Source organism: Apus apus, chromosome 5, assembly GCF_020740795.1.
Source record: "Apus apus isolate bApuApu2 chromosome 5, bApuApu2.pri.cur, whole genome shotgun sequence".
NCBI lineage: Eukaryota > Metazoa > Chordata > Aves > Apodiformes > Apodidae > Apus > Apus apus.
This window is the reverse complement of record NC_067286.1, coordinates 28,035,456-28,052,505: the sequence shown is the minus strand read 5'-3', so window position 1 is coordinate 28,052,505 and position 17,050 is coordinate 28,035,456. Positions and strand designations below refer to the sequence as shown.

Sequence of the window (17,050 nt, the reverse complement as noted above, 5' to 3'; positions counted from 1 at the left end):
ATTAAAGATATCTAGATAAATGAATATATTTAAACTGACTACAGAAATGAAATATAAATGTATAGTGAGAGTATAATTTATTTCACCCATGTAGCTATTAACCAAACTTCTGTTACTTTAATGTTTGCTCCTTCCCTTTCGCTGTAGGTGGGAGTTGTGTTATCCTTTCCATCTTTGTACTGGGAGGATGCTGTAGACTTGCAGCCTTCATCAATTAGTTCAGCCTATAACCACCTCTACCTCTTCCATCTGACGACACTGGCACACATAACACAAATTGTTGTCTCTTCAGCAACAGGTAGGAGTGTATGTGGGTTGGATTATTCTGGCATTTTTACACCATTTCATAAATACAGTGGATGGATAATGTTAGAGTCTTCCCAGTGGAAACTTCCTCATAATAAATGAAAGTGCTAGATAGTAATAACCATTTTATGGTAAAAAAATAAGTAGCACTGCATAGTTTTCAAAGCATTTTATTATATCATGTTTGTGTGTTTAGCCTAAGAAACCAAAATAGTTATTGATAAAATCAGTACTTACTCAAGTCAGTTGTTCTGGAATGATAACTTTCACTTCTTCACTCCATGTAAGAGAAGCAAAGCTGTGTCCAGCAGCAGCACTCTGAGCTGTACAGTGACAGAAGGGATTTGGGAAATAAACTTTTCTTTACGCTTCAGCCTAGTAAATGCCCAGAGCTGAAATATGAAATCTCCCTGATAGGAGAGAATTTAACTTTTTATTTCATACTACTGTTAAAAACTGCCAGTGACCTACAGGCTTCCTAGCAACTATTTCCCTTTTTCTTCAGCATGATGGCAATGAAAAAAAAAACAATTCCAGTAGCTTAATCTATGTAGGACAATAGCTTCATAAGTTCAAGGGAAGAAAGCAGTTTTTATCTGAGGATGAGCAATGAGGCACTAATCCTGATTCTTCTTTACAGTATGCCGTTTTAGGACAACATTTGCCAGGTTAAAAACAAGTGGAAGTATTTCTGTAATGCAAAAAAAAAAAAGTACCTGTAGAAAAAGGTAATTGTGTCACATATAAAGTGCATTTACAGTGGGATTCATCTTTTTGTGTGCAGAATCCCCTTCTGCTCAATCACCTGACAACAGTGAGGAGGCACAGTCTGCACAGTCTTTCTGTAGAGAGATTTGCCAGTACACCAGTGGGTGAGTAGCAGTTCTGCTATAGCATTGCATTTTTCCTAGAAAGGTGGCAATCCAGAGAGATTTACCTGAACTCCACAGAAAACAGGAGAAAAAAATAATTTATTTTATATGGAGAGTTAGCACAATGCCTTGTGCTTTCTCCCCATACTCCTGAACATTAGAAAACAAAACAAAACAAAACAGAACTGGTGAAAGGAACACTATTAATTAAAATAGCTACTTTTTTGGTCAACAGTAAATTCTTAGTCTAAGGATGAAAAACACCTATATCCATTCTGGAAAGAAATAAAACCACTACCTATAGCAGTTATTTTTTTGTTGCCTTGATTGTTTTTTTGAGATGTGTCAATTATAGATGGAAGCCAGAAAGAAGTAAATGGCTCTATTTGAAAAGAAGGAAAAGTGTAAAGCTAAATACAGTTGCTTATTTGTTTGAACAGCAGTGCCTATCTTTTCAGACTTTTTTGATAGGTATAGCTACAGATCTTCATTACTTTAGTATCTGTGTGAAATAAACAAAAAATATGGATTCACCCTCTACAAATTCTGCATTGATTTATCTTCTCTGAGGCTAGTTGCAAAAATATGTTTCTCAGGGATTGAAAATGCTACCCAATTGTCTAAAAGTCTAAATTTTTAAATATTCAATATTTGGTATTTAAACAATAGAAATAATTTTTCTGAGGCATGAGCTTCAAATCATAGGTGCTGTGCATTTTGGAAAATCAGGTCACTGTACTGAGATGCCTGGTACAGAATTAAATGCCAAAGTTAGTCAGCACAGCTCTGAAACTTTTATTGTTTTAGTTTCTGTGTATGCATTGTTGTCTTCTAACCCTGACCTATCTGTGCTTAAGCAGCACAATCTGCGTGGTAATTTTACAATGATATACAATGTTACAATAACAGCTTTACAGATTGTTCCTCAGTAGGTCCTAGTCAACATTTGTGTGAACATCTTATTTACATAAATGTGAATTTTACAAAGTTTAAAATGTTTAGAAAACAAAGACACTGTACGTAAGGTGGATTTTCTGTGAAATTTAACCTAAATGTTTGTATGACACAAACTACAAGAAAAACTACTGAGATGAGTATCACCTCATTTTTTGCTAAAAATGACATTAGTATAGCTTTAGTTTAAACAATCTCAGTGTTACTGTTGTGACATAATGAAGTATGAGATATTAATTTTTTAATTCTGTTAGTCTTGTTGTTCCTGGAGTATTTATGTGTGTTTGTTTCCTCTTTTCAATTGCATTCAAAACACCAACTGGATGAAACATTATCCCCATTTCAAAAAAATTGCTGGCTTTTGATAATAAAAAGCAACCAGTGTAAGAATCAATTGCTCTGTGTGTGATGCTGTATTGCACACTTTGAATCACATTATCTAGAGTTAGCCAATACATAGCTCTTCATCTCTAGGTATGTATTTTTTATAATACTGAAAAATATAAGGGGAGATAATCTGAATGCTTAATGTAAGTGTTCTGCATAAACTCCATACTCATTTCTTAGGCAAAGGGGAGGCTGAGAGTTGATGCTAGTGACTGGCTCACAGAATTTGAAGTACATCGCTGTTGCTTCTACACAGCTGCCATTCTACCAGTGCTAGCCAAAATGTGAAAGTGCTAGAAGAATTTGTGCTGTGAACTACTGCAGCTATTTCTCATTTGTGTATTACAGTTGCTTTAGTCAGGATACTCCAGGCTGGCTGGTGTGGGATTGTGTTAAAAAAGGCATCATGCCTTACCTTCGTTGTGCTGCTTTATTTTTTCATTATCTGCTGGGAGTTTCTCCACCTGAGGAACTGCTACAAGGTAAGTATAAGAAAGCAAATTTATCTGTATATTGACCTTGTTTACTGTTTTCTTGGAAGAATGGAATTCTTAAGTGTTTGCAATAGCATAGCAAGAGTTAATATCTTAAAGTAAAACTTGGAAAGAAGAGGAAATACTAATTTGTATTGGAAGGGGCAAGCGTGAGAAGCTGAGTCACCTTGGCCTTGTTTGCATGGAAAGGAGTGACTTCTGAACATGTGCAAAAATGTGAATTATTAATGATGTGTTGAAAATAAGTAATTGTGGACACAGAGATTCTGTGACTTAAAGATAATTCTAGGGGCTTACATTACATTACCCAAGAAATAGTTTGAAGTAAAAAAACAAACAACACAAAACTGTTTTGTGCAGTTGCTAATGTTGGTAAATGCTAAAGACATTCCCATGTCTTCTAGAGAGCCAAGTAAAAATAAAGCACATTCTAGATCTTTAACCTCTTCCTTTAAGATCCTAATGCATTACAGATACTAAAGCCCCCCAAAGTATTTTGCTATGAACAACTGAGACAAAATACAATATCTGAAATTTATTTATAAAGACTGTAAACAAAGTTTGAAGTTGATTAGGATATACAAGTCATTCTCTACAGTTTGGGATATACCTTTACTATAAAGTCTGGAACTTTGGGTCTTCCTAGTGAATCAGTAATGCCATTTTCTGTAGCACAGCCAGTAAATGGCCACCCAGCAAACTATTCCGTTAGACTAACTTTATGAAATGTGGTAGCACTGACTTGACAAGAGCAATATTTAGTATCACTGCAGGCCAAAGGGATAAAGCAAAGCTGAAATGTGATGAGTACAGAAATCTGCTGCACTATAGTATGTTATGTAGTATGCAGTGACATGGAATTTAAGCAAGGAATTCTGTTAGTACAGTAAATTATGCATGACTTAAGAATTGCTTACGTCAAATTTGTTAAACCTAAAGCAATGCAAATGCAAATTCTAAGTCAATGGAATTACATCCAATTGTACTAGCTAGGAGCTAGGCAGATGCAGTAAGGTACATAATACCCAGTGGGAAAGGGATCAGGAGATTTCTAGTTTTGTGTGAAATTATTCAGGATTGCTGAAACTTTTGACAATTGCCCATGTTTTTTTTTTGTTTGGTTGGTTGGTTGATTGTTTTTTTTGGTGTTTTTTTTTTTCAGTTTCTGAAGAAGGGCAATTCAAGGCACTTTGTACTTACCTCTCTCTACCTACCAATTTGTTCATGCTCTTCCACGAATACTGGGACACGGTAAACCCACTGCTTCAAAGGTACTAATTGGGACTGGACAGGCCATGCTTTTCTCTTACGAAGACCCTATTTGAATTTTGGTTCAAATTTGTTAACAAATGATTGAGCTCAATTTCATTCTAGAGTTCTAAACATTTGTTTGATGTGCACAGGAACAGTGAATCTCTCAAAGCACTTCACAAACAAATAATTATATATTTGATGGTAATTGAAATGTTAAACAATTATAGTTCAAGGGACTGTCTACAGCAAAAGTGCTGATTACATGAGCTGTAAAATGAGAATATGAAAAATTATGTAGCTGGCAGGGTGAGACTTTGTACCATTCTTCTCTGGATTTCCAAAATATACTGGTGAGTGTCGAAGTTAGCTTAATGGTTAAAAGGTACAATCTGAGTATTATGTAGGTTGCAATCTAGCAGTAATGAAATAATGAATAAAATTCTCCATTCAGAAACACAAGTTAAAATAAATGGGCATGCTCCTGTCCCCCCAAACTGAGGATAAACCTGCTATATTGTGTTGGAGAATGTCTTCATGTATTTATTGTGACCATTTGAGTGCTTGGTTGCATTAATTATTAGTCCGGTTTCTTGGCAGAATTCTCTGGCTCACAGTAGCCTTTCTGGGTTGTTGTTTTTTTAGGTTTTTTTTTTTAGCTCTCTTCTGTTTTGTTGTCTAGAGTTCTTCATTTTAGGGACATTTTGAGCTATTGACTACAACTTTGAGCCCATAGAGCTGACCTGAACAATTTCCTATATGCAATTTTAATGTAATTAATTGCATTTGTAGTATATATAATTGCTTATAAATTAATAGCATTTTTACAAGTGAACTAAGTAAATTTGTCTTAAATGTTCCTACATGTGTGCTCAAAGACATAACAGTGTGTATAGGAAAACACCAAGGACAGGTGCTTGTGAACATTGGAAAGTGATCACTAGAGGCAGGGCTAGCAAATCCATCATAGTGTTCCTAGTCAAAACCAAAGGTTTCATATAGGAGGCTACATATTTAGTGTACTAGTAACAGCTGTCAAATCATCATGCACAATCCCATATGTTTTTTGAAGGAATCCTATTTCAGAAGACTAAATTTGATGAATGTTGAGAAATGTGTTAAATGAAGCTTACTAGATTGACCATCTGCTACAGTTCTCTCTTTCTTCTCCTTTTTGTAGAAATAAAAGATACTGTAGACACACCAGTTCCTCTCTTCAGTAACTTGCCAATATCTACCGTTGTTTTGGTAGACACATTTGGTCATTCTAAGCAAGCATGTGACACGCAGTGAGGCATTGTAAAATAACCTTTGGGTGATGGTTATTACATAAAAGCAATAAAACGTTTTCCTAATAGACATTTTCTTACACTGTGGCTTTTAGCACATACATTACAAAGGGAGCTGTGTATCACAGCCCACTTTGAGAACTTAAATATGTGTGAAGGCTGTTTGCGTTTTTAAACTCTGTTAACTCTTGTGTTTTCGTATGTGATGATAATTTTAAGCATTATTGTTTTTCACATAGGTTTTTCACTTGGATACAAACTTTAGTTCTTTTCCTGAAGCAAAATTGTTAAAGAATAGCTGTTTCTCTGTGTGAAGTTTCAGCTAGAACTATCAATGCTTCATCTGTGCTCTGTGTTTGCTTCTTGCTTACTAGCTTAGTTTAGTGTTCATAAGTGTATATTATTATCAAACACTGTCATCTGTAAATGTTTGTTTAAAATAGGTGGTGTTCTGACCCGGTGGTGTTAAGTTGTTTGAAGGGGAAAAGCATTGCAATAAGGTTAGTTTGCTTCTGTTGTTTTTTATTCTGTTTTTGACTTAAAGCTGTGGAAAAATGGAGGTCTTTTGGGGACTCTACTACCAAAAGTACATTTCTCTTTAAATGGTTGTTTCTCATGCAGTGAGACTTCATTGAGAATGATCATTGTTAGACAAGTTACCTAGCTTACTGTACAAAAAACCAAAAACTAACTGGAATGTCTTCATACGTGTATGTTACATATGAAATTTCATTTGTTCAGCCTTGTTGGAATATAGAAATGCTGAAGCTCCCATGTGGAGCTTCTTCTCACTTGGGCTTCTAGGACTGAAGAACTGCTGTAGAACTGCAAAAGTTTGCAGAAAAGGCTGAAAACATAGCAGGAATGTATAGCTATCCATTCTGTTCTTTCTGATTATTCTCATAATTATATCCATGATAATAGTTCTTTTTCACTTACCCAGGTATCCTAGGAAAAGAAATAGCTTAATAGAGCTTCCTGAAGACTATAGCTGCCTTCTGAACCAAGCCTCTCAGTTCAGGTAAGATGTGACATATTTAGTTGTCTTCCTGGGTGTTTTGTCACTTTTAATAACTTTTATATTTTTACAGTTACTGGTGTTAAAACTATGTAAAGAAATTACTTTGCAGAAGTAAAGGTTCTGACCAGTACTCTTATGTACTGACATAAAACTAGTATATCCTCAAGTTAAATGTGAAACAAAACAGCTTGGTAAATGAAGTCACTTTTGTTTGCTAGGAGAGCATAAAAAATTATTATAGCTTAATCTGCTGGTCTTTTTTCACCAGTGCAATGTGCATTTGGTTTGGCCATAAGCCTGAAAATTATTTTTGCAGTGGACACAACAAGCCCAGAAGGTTGGCACTGTTTATGCCAGGAAGAGTGAATCATAGAATAATTCAGGTTAGAAGGGACTACAGATCATCTTGTCCAGCCTCCTGCTCAAAGCAGATACCTTGCAGATAAAATATTTCAAGCAATTTAAAAACATAGCCAAAGGAGGCAGATATGTGACATATGATGACATAGTATGCCTTATGGTTTTGTTTGTTTGTCGGTTCAGTTGGGTTATTTTTTGGGGTGGGAGTTGTTTTTTAAGGAACATTATCCATAGTTAAAATTTCTTTCAAAAATTTAATCCCTGTAGTAATGTTCTGATAACACTTTTTCTAGATGCCCACGGTCTTCTGATGATGAACAGAAACATCCAGTATTGTGTTTATTCTGTGGGGCTATGTTGTGTTCCCAGAATACTTGCTGTCAGGAACTGGTGAATGGGGAGGAGTTGGGAGCCTGTACTTCTCACGCTCTTCAGTGCGGAGCTGGAGTCTGTATGTTTCTCAAGTAAGTAGCGAGCCAGAATTTAATGTGTTAAAAGAGTAAAGGGAAATACTTGAAGATTGGAATTCACAACATCGTCAAAGCGCTTCATTAGTTTTGTCTGAGACAAAGAAACATTGCTTTGACCTAAAGTGTACAGCTCACTAGAAAGTTAAGAATCTGCTAGGAGTTTTCGTGTATTTTAAATGTACCTTTTTTTTTTCCTTAAGAATCAGGGAATGCAGAGTTGTCCTCATTGAAGGTAAAACCAGGGGCTGCTTATATCCTGCTCCCTACTTGGATGAATATGGAGAAACAGATCCAGGTCTGAAGTAAGTAAACATTTGACTTTTCTGTATTTGCATTTTGGTATCTGTTTCTTAGACCCATTAGACAACATGTTCTTCCTGCTAGAATGTACAGCACTGTAATACCTCTCTTGGCCTGGTGAACTTGTTTAACTTCAAATTCCTGATGGCAGTTTCCAGTCATGAATGGGTTATTAATCATGGAAGAATACACTTTTTGGTACTGCTAAACTTTCTTAGTTTTCTCAAGAATGCTTTGTATGCTTTTCAGCTGCCATTGCTGAAATAACATCTTGGAATGGCAGTCATTGTTTGTCCCAGGTAGAATTCTTTTATTATTTCCAGTAGATTTTCTGGAATTGGTGTTCATAGAAATATTTGATGTTTTCTGGCTATCATTAAGAGCATTCATGCTGGACAATTAATGGAAGAGTTTTCTATTCTGATATGCTTATTGGGTATTCTCCTTTTTTCTTCCATGAAGAAGAGGCAATCCTCTGCACTTGTGTCGGGAGCGTTACCGGAAGCTCCATCTGCTATGGCAGCAACACTGCATCATAGAGGAGATTGCCAGGAGCCAGGAAACAAATCAGATCTTCTTTGGATTCAACTGGCAGCTGCTCTGAGTCGCTTGGTTTTTAGTGAAAACTTACCTTTGGCAGTGCTTTGGAAAAGGAAAGGAGGGTGGCAGTAACTCTACTCACAAGTGGATTCTGTAGTTCAGACACAATTGTTGGTTTCTCTAGGTTGGGTATATTACTGATAAATTGATACAGAATCTCATGTCATATGTTTTGCACTTTTTTCTTCTTTTTTCTTCCCCCCCAGAAAAAGGCAAAACCATATTATATAGTTATTAATGAACATTCAGGTCCAGGAATGTTTCCACTTTTTTGAGAAGTTCTAATCGTTTCACATGTTTTGACAAGGACAACTTCCCAAATGCTGTGCTTCATTCATGGCACATACCCCATCTCTGTCTCTTCCATGCCTTGAGAAGATACCTAAATAGTGTTGCTGTGGAAAAGCCTCCTTTACTTTCTTCCTGGGTTCTTTTTCCAAGCTCAGTGAAGCTTTTAAATAGGTCAAGATCTGTGGCATAATACTGTAGTGGAAGTTGTGAAGAGACTAGTAATCTCTAGCAACAGGTACAGCAAACATACAGTTGTACAGAAAAAGCCCACATGCAGCTTTATCCTGGGATTTAATGAAGAGTTTCATTAATGAATTCTTTAAAGAACTGTGAGATAGAAAGTGCACAGGGAAATTACCATCATGCTTGTTGAATAAAAAAATTAAGTCTGTGCTTTTTTGCATTGCCAGAACTGCACTTTATGTAATGAATTTGTCCGTTATTCATGTTGTATATCCTAAGGTCTAGGGCTACATGATTTGACTAGGTTGTGGTAAGTTCTGCTCTTTTTAAAGTTATCTTCTGAGATTCTTACCAGGAATCAAATGTGAAAATTCTCTTCAGTAGTTGTAGTGTAGCTCTAAGTTATACAAGAGCCTGAGATTTTGATAAAAGACCTTCAAAGCTACCAATGGACTGAAACCAAAGTCCAAAAGCAGCAAGTTTTAGAATCAGAAATAATTTAGTTTGCCCACATTTGAGAAGTTTTCTGCTCTTCATCCTCTGACACTATTGTTTGGAGCCCTGCCTGCATAAATGAAATTGTGTGTTTTGGGGGGCATGTTTAGTGTGCGTTAGAGCAGAAAAGGGGAAAAAAGGTGGCTAAGTCTGTCTCTTTGCCCTTCAGTAGGTAATAGTACATTGTGATTGAACTCTCTCTCAATGATATGTGATTGTGCCTCAGTTCTGAATGTTTGTTGTTCCGTTTTCTGAATTTCAACCATAATATACATGAGAGAATTTGTAATGTGACGGGTGAAAACACCTTCCCAGGAAATCCCATTTCTGTGTGAAAGTTTGAAGCTGCCCATACTCTATAAATTTTCCCACCCCTTTGTTATTTGGATTCTTTGGTGTCGTTTTAGTAAGGTTTGCAAGGGGAGATTTGCAAATTAATGTCTGAGAGCCTGTTTTTTATTATTTCCTTTTGGTTTGTTTTTTTGCTGCTGTTTGTATGAGAGACAGTAGAATCACAAGTAACTATTTAGATTTACATATTGTTTTCCTAGTTTTTAAAGTTTTAGAGTATGTATGAGTGCACTGAACAGCACCATAGCTCATCTGAAAGCAGAATACCAAGGAACTCAAATACTGTTCTGATTTCAAGTAGTCTTATAACTTTTGCTATAAACCTTCCCTGGTTATATAACTAGTTGGCTTTGGCATATTTTTTAGATACTCTGTTTCTTGCAATTAAGGCCATTCTCCTTACTTTGATTCCTTCAGATTTTAAACCTGAATATGAACTCTTCAAAGACAAATATTAATTCTGTTAGTCTTCTGTAAAATATATTTCAAATGCATACTGAATTTAGAAAAGCAGTTCTCATGAAAACTTGCATGCACTGGCAATTTCTAAGATCAAAACACTCCTTACCAAGAAAAAATTGGATTAAGACTAGGAAATGTATGCTTTGTTGATACCAAAACTATATTCACTTACTGTTTCCCTCTGATATTTACCTATTCATTTATCTGAAATTTTCAGTTACCTTGCACTTCACTGATAGAAAAATTCCGTTATCAAATATGCAGTGAGATCACTTTATTTTGTTTTCTCTCTAAACTGTATATAAGGACAGGAGCTGGTCTGAGCAGGTGAGCTCATGTTTAAAGCTCTAGAAATCTCTTCATAGCTGAAGAAGTGGGAGAGGAAAGTTGCATCTTTCTGTATGCTTGCACATACTAATTTAGCACATGGGTTCCCGTATCATTCACTGACTAGTGTGGTCACCTTTCATTTCATTCAACTACTATGCAGTTTTGTTCACTGTGAGTATAATCTGTATTTAGTGATCGCAAGATGCTTATGCCACTGATTTCTCTTCCATCCAAACTGACAGAAGAAGTTATTTGATAATGCACATATTGGTATCTTTAATTGCAAAAATGTAAATTTGAAACTTGTATAATGTTCTTGTGCTTTTGAAATAAAATATCTTGTATATGTATATTTAAAAAAAGGAAATAAAGTAACTTCTCATAGATTACTCCATTTTTATTTGGAGGCGCTTTGACATGTCACAGTTCACTTCACCAAGAGCATTATAGCAGCATCTGTCAGTTGGAAGAGAGGAAGAGTTAGTAAATGGTTGGTAAACAATACTAGTTATCCCTGTAGTCTGTATCATCATTGTACTGGTTAAGTGCATGGTGGTGCACTTACTTAAAGAAATACTCCACTTGCAAGTTGTCTGAGCATTTTACAGATGTGAATTCCTGCAGTGTCTACCTCAGTTTGTAGAAGGAGTCTTAAGGACAGATTTTTCTAATATTTAAATGTCCTTCATCTCATTAGTTGAGTGATTCTGGTTTTGTAGCTTCTCAAAGAAGTGCTGGCTGTACTTCTGTCAGATACTTATCCTCTAAAAAGGGAAATCTTGTGGCGTTGGTCTAATGTGCTGTGATACATATTAAAAAAGCCAAAAAACCAAGCCCAAGTATTTTTATTACAGAGCTAAGCAAATAGCCAAGGAATCTTTAACCTAGAAACGGCCAGTACTTCTTGCCCCTTTTTATATTGCAAGCTGTGGCTGTCCCTACTTTCTCACTTCTTTGTTGTAGCTTTGTGCAGTGTTTAGCCTACACAGTCTGGGTGTTCATGGTCTTGCTCTCTATATGCTTATTCTTAGTAAAGCAAATGTTATTTTAAGAGCCTGTTCCTGAAGAAGTAAAAGGTAAAGGTAGGTGGATTAAAGTCTATTAGCAGAAACGTTATGAAGAACATTAGAACAAGAAGACTATTCATTAGAGGGGGAAAGAAAGAAAAGAAAAAAAAGCCACAGCATTCTTTCTTGCATAGTAAGACTCACCAGGTGCAATATACAGATGTACAGAATTATATAGAACACAATTTTGGCCTTCACATTCTTTGCTTTATAGTTGAAATCCACTTTATTCTTATTCTAACTATACATGAAAGAGAGGCTGTCTAAAGGAAGTCTGTGTTGAAGGAGAGTGAGCTGAAATTCAAGGCAATTATATACATTATTTCATGTAACCGTGAGTAAAGGGACACTAGGTATGAAGTTAAACATGAAAGATTAAAACTGAGCCCGAGTTCTCTTTATTCCTGTGTGACTATTGTTCATGAAGTCAGTGTCAAAAAAAGGAGTATAGTTTGTGCTGTTTAATTACAAGTTGTCAAACAACTTAGAATCCATGAATTTTAGGAAGTTTCTTCATGCTTGAATGAACAAGCCTCAGCAAAATGTTGTGAAGCAGGCAGTGGTGACTGGATTTCACGATCATTTCAAGTACTTGCTGTATGTATGAAGTTCTGTGGTTAGTCTTTTTCAGCAGACCACAGAATCTTATGTCTCCTTCCTCTGGATAGTGCCTGAAGTATATTAGCTTCTTTGGGTACAAGTCTAGTGCTTGGAGAGGGGTCATCCCAATGTACCAGAGTTTCTGTTTGGAGGTTATCCTGAACATACCATGGCAGCCTGAGGAATAATCCATTCTACATGATGAAAAGCCTCCAATCTTCTTTCATCCCACTTTTCATTCTGTGAATTGTGGTAACCTTTACTAAAAGTGGCAAAAGTGATGCATCTCAATTTTATTATACTGGAGATGATCTAGGAATATTTATTTTCACAATTTGGTCTTATGCAGAACTAGAGTTCCATAGTGGGAAACTGGTACAAAGCACACATTTACGAAATGGTTTGTAAGATTTTAAAGATCACTACTCTTGTGTTGTAGAGAACTGTGTGTTTGTATGCCATTTAAAAAGATCCGTTCACAGCAAGGAGATTTTTAGCTTCTAGGAAAGTGTGCTGTGATCATTTTTAATACAAACAAAACTAAATGTGCTGTATCTTCTTTATTTTTTCTTTAGGATAAAGGTGTAGAGCAAGTGTTTTCTGTGCTAATCAGAAAGCTTTAAAGAAAGAACAGAAATTGCAGTTTCTGCAGGAACTGTCATAGTGCCTTTGCCAGAAGCTGAACATTAAAATGTTTCAGTGTTTTTTTAATGAAGAATTTATAAAGAAGATAGTTCTGTGAATAGGGGAGTTCCTTTCTCTGGAAGTTACTGTTGTACAAATGTGTTGTTATTAATTCTGACCGGATGAAGCATTAATAACAAATAGGATGAGAAGTGTCCCCCAAATCGTATTTATTTCTGTATCTGAGCAGATGCTCTGGCTTAAAGGCTTGGCTTGCTAATACCATCTTTGTCTTTGTAAATTACAGAGAATTAAAGATGGAGTCCACGCTGCTACCTGCGTTTGTTTTCTTGATCCAGTGACTGTAATGTTAAATACTCCAGGAAAACCCAAACTATCGTGACAGGTGCTGTAACACAAGTTAGATATGTGGGGTGCACTTCCACTGGCTGTGGAAACCAATACAAAGAAAGGAAGAAAGCATTTAATTAAAAAAGTAAATTTTTATCCTGATGACTGTGAAATGAGCTGTCATCTTTTTGTATGATATCTATATTGATGGAGACTCTGAACACCTATGCAGGATGGAAATGAATGATCCAATGCTAAGTAATTCCTGGTGACAATCAAGACAATGACTGTTCCATGTGAAACACGTGCCCAGGCTCCACTAATGTCACAAGTGATCATGTTGGTGATCGTGCCGCTGCTGCAGTTCTTGGCAGTTGGCTGAGAGACAAAGGTTAACATGCCAAATATTAACTAGTTTTTAATGGAAAAATGTGTTCTCTTCATATGAAAGTATATGATCTGTGTTGGTACAAAGGAAGATGCATAACCAGACAGTTATACCTCTGCTCTTCATGCTAATATGTGAAAGCAACCACTGCATGGAATTTGTGTCTTACAGAGATACTCGGGCTGGATGAACATTATAGGTCACTCTTCCTTCTAAATCTGTTTTCCAGAGGAGAATCTTTACAAATCCATCATACAAGGACCTCAAATAGAAAGTTATGAGAAGAGTAAGCTCACAGCTCTTATAATTCAGCAAGCTAAAGAAATTGCCTAGGGATTATTTTAAAGTGGTGCAAGATGTAAGGCTTCATCTACTTTCTACAATTAAATGTGTTTTGCTGTTAGGAAATACCTCCTAAAATAGAGAGCAAGATTTCCTGGTTTTGTTTAAAAAATAAAATACGCTCTTACTTCTTGTTTTATAACCATTTTAATCACGATGAACCATTTCTCATGGTCTTTTTTCTTTTTAAAGCTTTTTTTAAGATTTGCATATTCTTACTTAATCCTCATGATTTTTTCCTAATGAAACAAATCTGCTATAGAAATAATTTATACTTTTCTCTTATGTAATTACTGATTGTCTTACACCTTTTGGGTATTGAGCAATCTAGAACTGTTTTTCCAAATGTAGATGGACAAAAATGGGTTAATGAGGTGATTGCTGGTGACTGACAGGTGGCACTTTGTGTCCTCATCTGAAAAAAAAAAAAATCTGCATTTGTAAAAAAATCATACCCTGTTGCAAAGTCTGATCAATTTACAGTAGATCACTGCCTCCTTGATCTCTCAAGATACTGCAGCTTTCTGGGATTTTGTTTGGTTTGTGTTTTTTCTGGTATATATCAGCTAATTTTAGTGCTGCTGGCAAGGCTTAGGACACTGTTGTGCTCGGTGTTCTGTACCACCACCACCACAACAGACTGATGCAGAAATAATATTTTTGGCTCTCAGAATGGTTGAAGGAAATTATGAACCAGTTAAATTTAATTCCACATTGGACAAAGTGATGGAAATGAAGAAAAGAAGATGACACAGAGGTAAATGCAGTGCAAGGAGTAGGTTTAACAGTTTTTCCACAGGGAAGTCTCATCTTACAGGAGTTTGATTCTTTCAAACAGGCAGTGAATGCAGTGAGGATGTCGAGCCAGTCACTATAATGTGGATTTCAAACAACTTCAAATGGTGTCCTCTAACTCATAGAATTAAAAGAAGTTGTCATGATATAAAAAGGAAAATCCAGGTCAGATATGAAGTAAAAGTATAAATGAGGTATTTTCACAATAGAAGAAGCTCAACAACTGGGATCCACAGAAATCTGCACCTTTTTTCAGCATTTTCAGAAGCAATCTGAAAAAGGGAATTATAAAGTGGCAAATTCTGCCAATGATGCAAGTATACTCAGAAAAAAAAAAGCCTATTTAAAATGTTTTCAGGGGTCTGTTGTGAAACTTAGTGACTGGATAGTAACAGAAGATTCAGTTTTGGTAAATGTGAATTAATTAGCTATGTAAAAAGTGAACATCTTTAAAAATGGCTTTATATTCACGTAAAATATTTTCCTAGTATTTTTATGAATAGTTATGTGAAAATGTTACCTCAATGCTCAGAAGCAGGCAAATGGGCAAGCAATGATAGGAATTCTTAGGAAAAGACGACCTATTTAGTTCATGATGTCTTCAGCTCTACATGGTGATGTTCATTTAAAAACAATAAATGGAGAAGAGTGATGAAACTTATCAAAGGTGTGAAACAACTTCCATGGAAGAAAAGATAAAATAGCAACTTCTTCACCTTGGAAAGATGGGACCAACAGAGATGATATAGAGGATTGTAAAGCTGGGAATGATGTGGAGGGAATAAATAAGGAATGACAATCAGATACATCTTGCTACAAGAATTAGGGGTTATCCAATTAAGTGGTCAGGGATTCAACAAGCAAAGAGAAGCAGTTTTTCAAGCAATGCAGAATTGAATTGTGAGAAATTAAAATCTGAATTTTTTTTTGATACCTAAAATATGAATGGGTTTAAAAAATACTATGAAAATCCATATTAAAAATATCCACTGAGATTTATTAAAACACAGTGATACAAACACCTTCTTTGTCATACCAAGTCCCAAACTGCTGTTTCTTTGATGTTGGGAGGCTTTGTGTAAGGGAAATAGCTGTTTTCTGATGCTCTTGCCTCTTACTTGCCTTCTGCAAAACATCTGCTACAGGCTACTATTGCAGACAGACCCCATCCATCTAACAGACTTAAATATAGGCCTAAAATTTTAAGTAGTGTAGCAATTGTATTGGAAAATAGGATCATGCATTTAGCCTGCTTGAATTACAGTACAGATTTTTATATCACACCCTTAATTTACAATATATTCTTACAGTATAATTCTTGCTTATTCTAGTGTCATAGAAAACAATATTGTTTAGACAGGTAAAGGAATTTTTACAGTTACTTTCCCACAGATTCAGAAGCAGGAATAGTTCTGCTTTGAATATCCCAGAGATGCAACTTCTTGATCATACACTGAGAGTGCACAAGCTGTCCGAAGTTACATTCAAGCAATGTATTATTTACAACACTAACACATTTTATTCAGTCTCTTATCATCTAATCTTTATCAGTATGTTTTTTCTACTTCCTATTAATGATGAATTACAGTCATGGGGCATCCTGTAATTACAAGTGTCCTGGGTGTAGGTGGCTTTTGCTCCCTGCCTTGGCAAAGCCCCTGAACGCTGTACTAGGAACACGATGGGAGATCTGTCGGTCTGTCTTTGCCTTCAGAGGTTCCAAATAATCCCTTATCTTCTAGCTGCTGCATCTACCTAAGTACTTCTGAAATTAGGAGTTTTAAAACACCTAGCATCATCAGTATTTGTTTTATGGGGAGTATTTATTTGTTTTCAAACTTGTACCATCAAGTGCTACTTGGAATTTTTAATATCCCAGCGTGAGCTGGCAATTATTTTTCTTGAGCAGAGAAATTCTTTTTCTTTCAGCAGTACCTGTTGGCTCTCAGGGAGGTATGGCAGCTGGCTTCCGCTAAACTACAGAGGAGGGAAAATGAAGAGGTATTTCAGACTATTCTGGAAAAAAAACACAACAACCAAACCTGAGGTACGTGGTGCTGGCTTTCATTGTCTTCAATTCAATGTCACTGAGCTAGTAGGTCCTTTCAGGAGGGCTGCAATATATGGATAATTGGGCTAAAATTTCCCCTATCCTAACTTGGACTAACAGAGTTTTCATTCCACAGTTTTTGGTGCTTTTTAAAATTTTTTTTTAAAGACTCTTTTTATCTGATGTAATAATTTCTTTTGGGATTTCCCTGATGTTGGGATTTCTACAGACGTCACGGCGGTGGTGACAGACTTTGCTGACACATAGTAGCCCAACACGTATGTTAGTACACGCAGACCCAGCCCATCTGGAACATGTGCTCGTGCACAGTGATTGTTCTGCTGTATTCAGACACCACAGAAGTGTGAAAGCAGGGGAGAGAAAATGGGGGAAATTCCAAAATCTTTGTGCAGTGTT

General features: G+C 36.0%; 1 protein-coding gene across 2 annotated transcripts in view; it reads left to right on the top strand.

Annotated features, from left to right (window-relative positions):
* The window catches only part of UBR1 (ubiquitin protein ligase E3 component n-recognin 1), a 68,050-nt gene extending 55,008 nt beyond the window's left edge, over window positions 1-13,042 (top strand). For both annotated transcript variants that reach the window (XM_051622579.1, XM_051622578.1), the window contains exons 39-47: window positions 148-298; window positions 1,091-1,178; window positions 2,868-3,001; window positions 4,176-4,284; window positions 5,997-6,053; window positions 6,497-6,574; window positions 7,228-7,398; window positions 7,605-7,706; window positions 8,167-13,042. In XM_051622579.1, coding sequence (XP_051478539.1) covers window positions 148-298; window positions 1,091-1,178; window positions 2,868-3,001; window positions 4,176-4,284; window positions 5,997-6,053; window positions 6,497-6,574; window positions 7,228-7,398; window positions 7,605-7,706; window positions 8,167-8,308 — 1,032 coding nt within the window. In that variant the 3' untranslated portion in view covers window positions 8,309-13,042. The remainder of the gene's footprint in view (window positions 1-147; window positions 299-1,090; window positions 1,179-2,867; window positions 3,002-4,175; window positions 4,285-5,996; window positions 6,054-6,496; window positions 6,575-7,227; window positions 7,399-7,604; window positions 7,707-8,166) is intronic.
* Window positions 13,043-17,050: the final 4,008 nt, after the last annotated feature.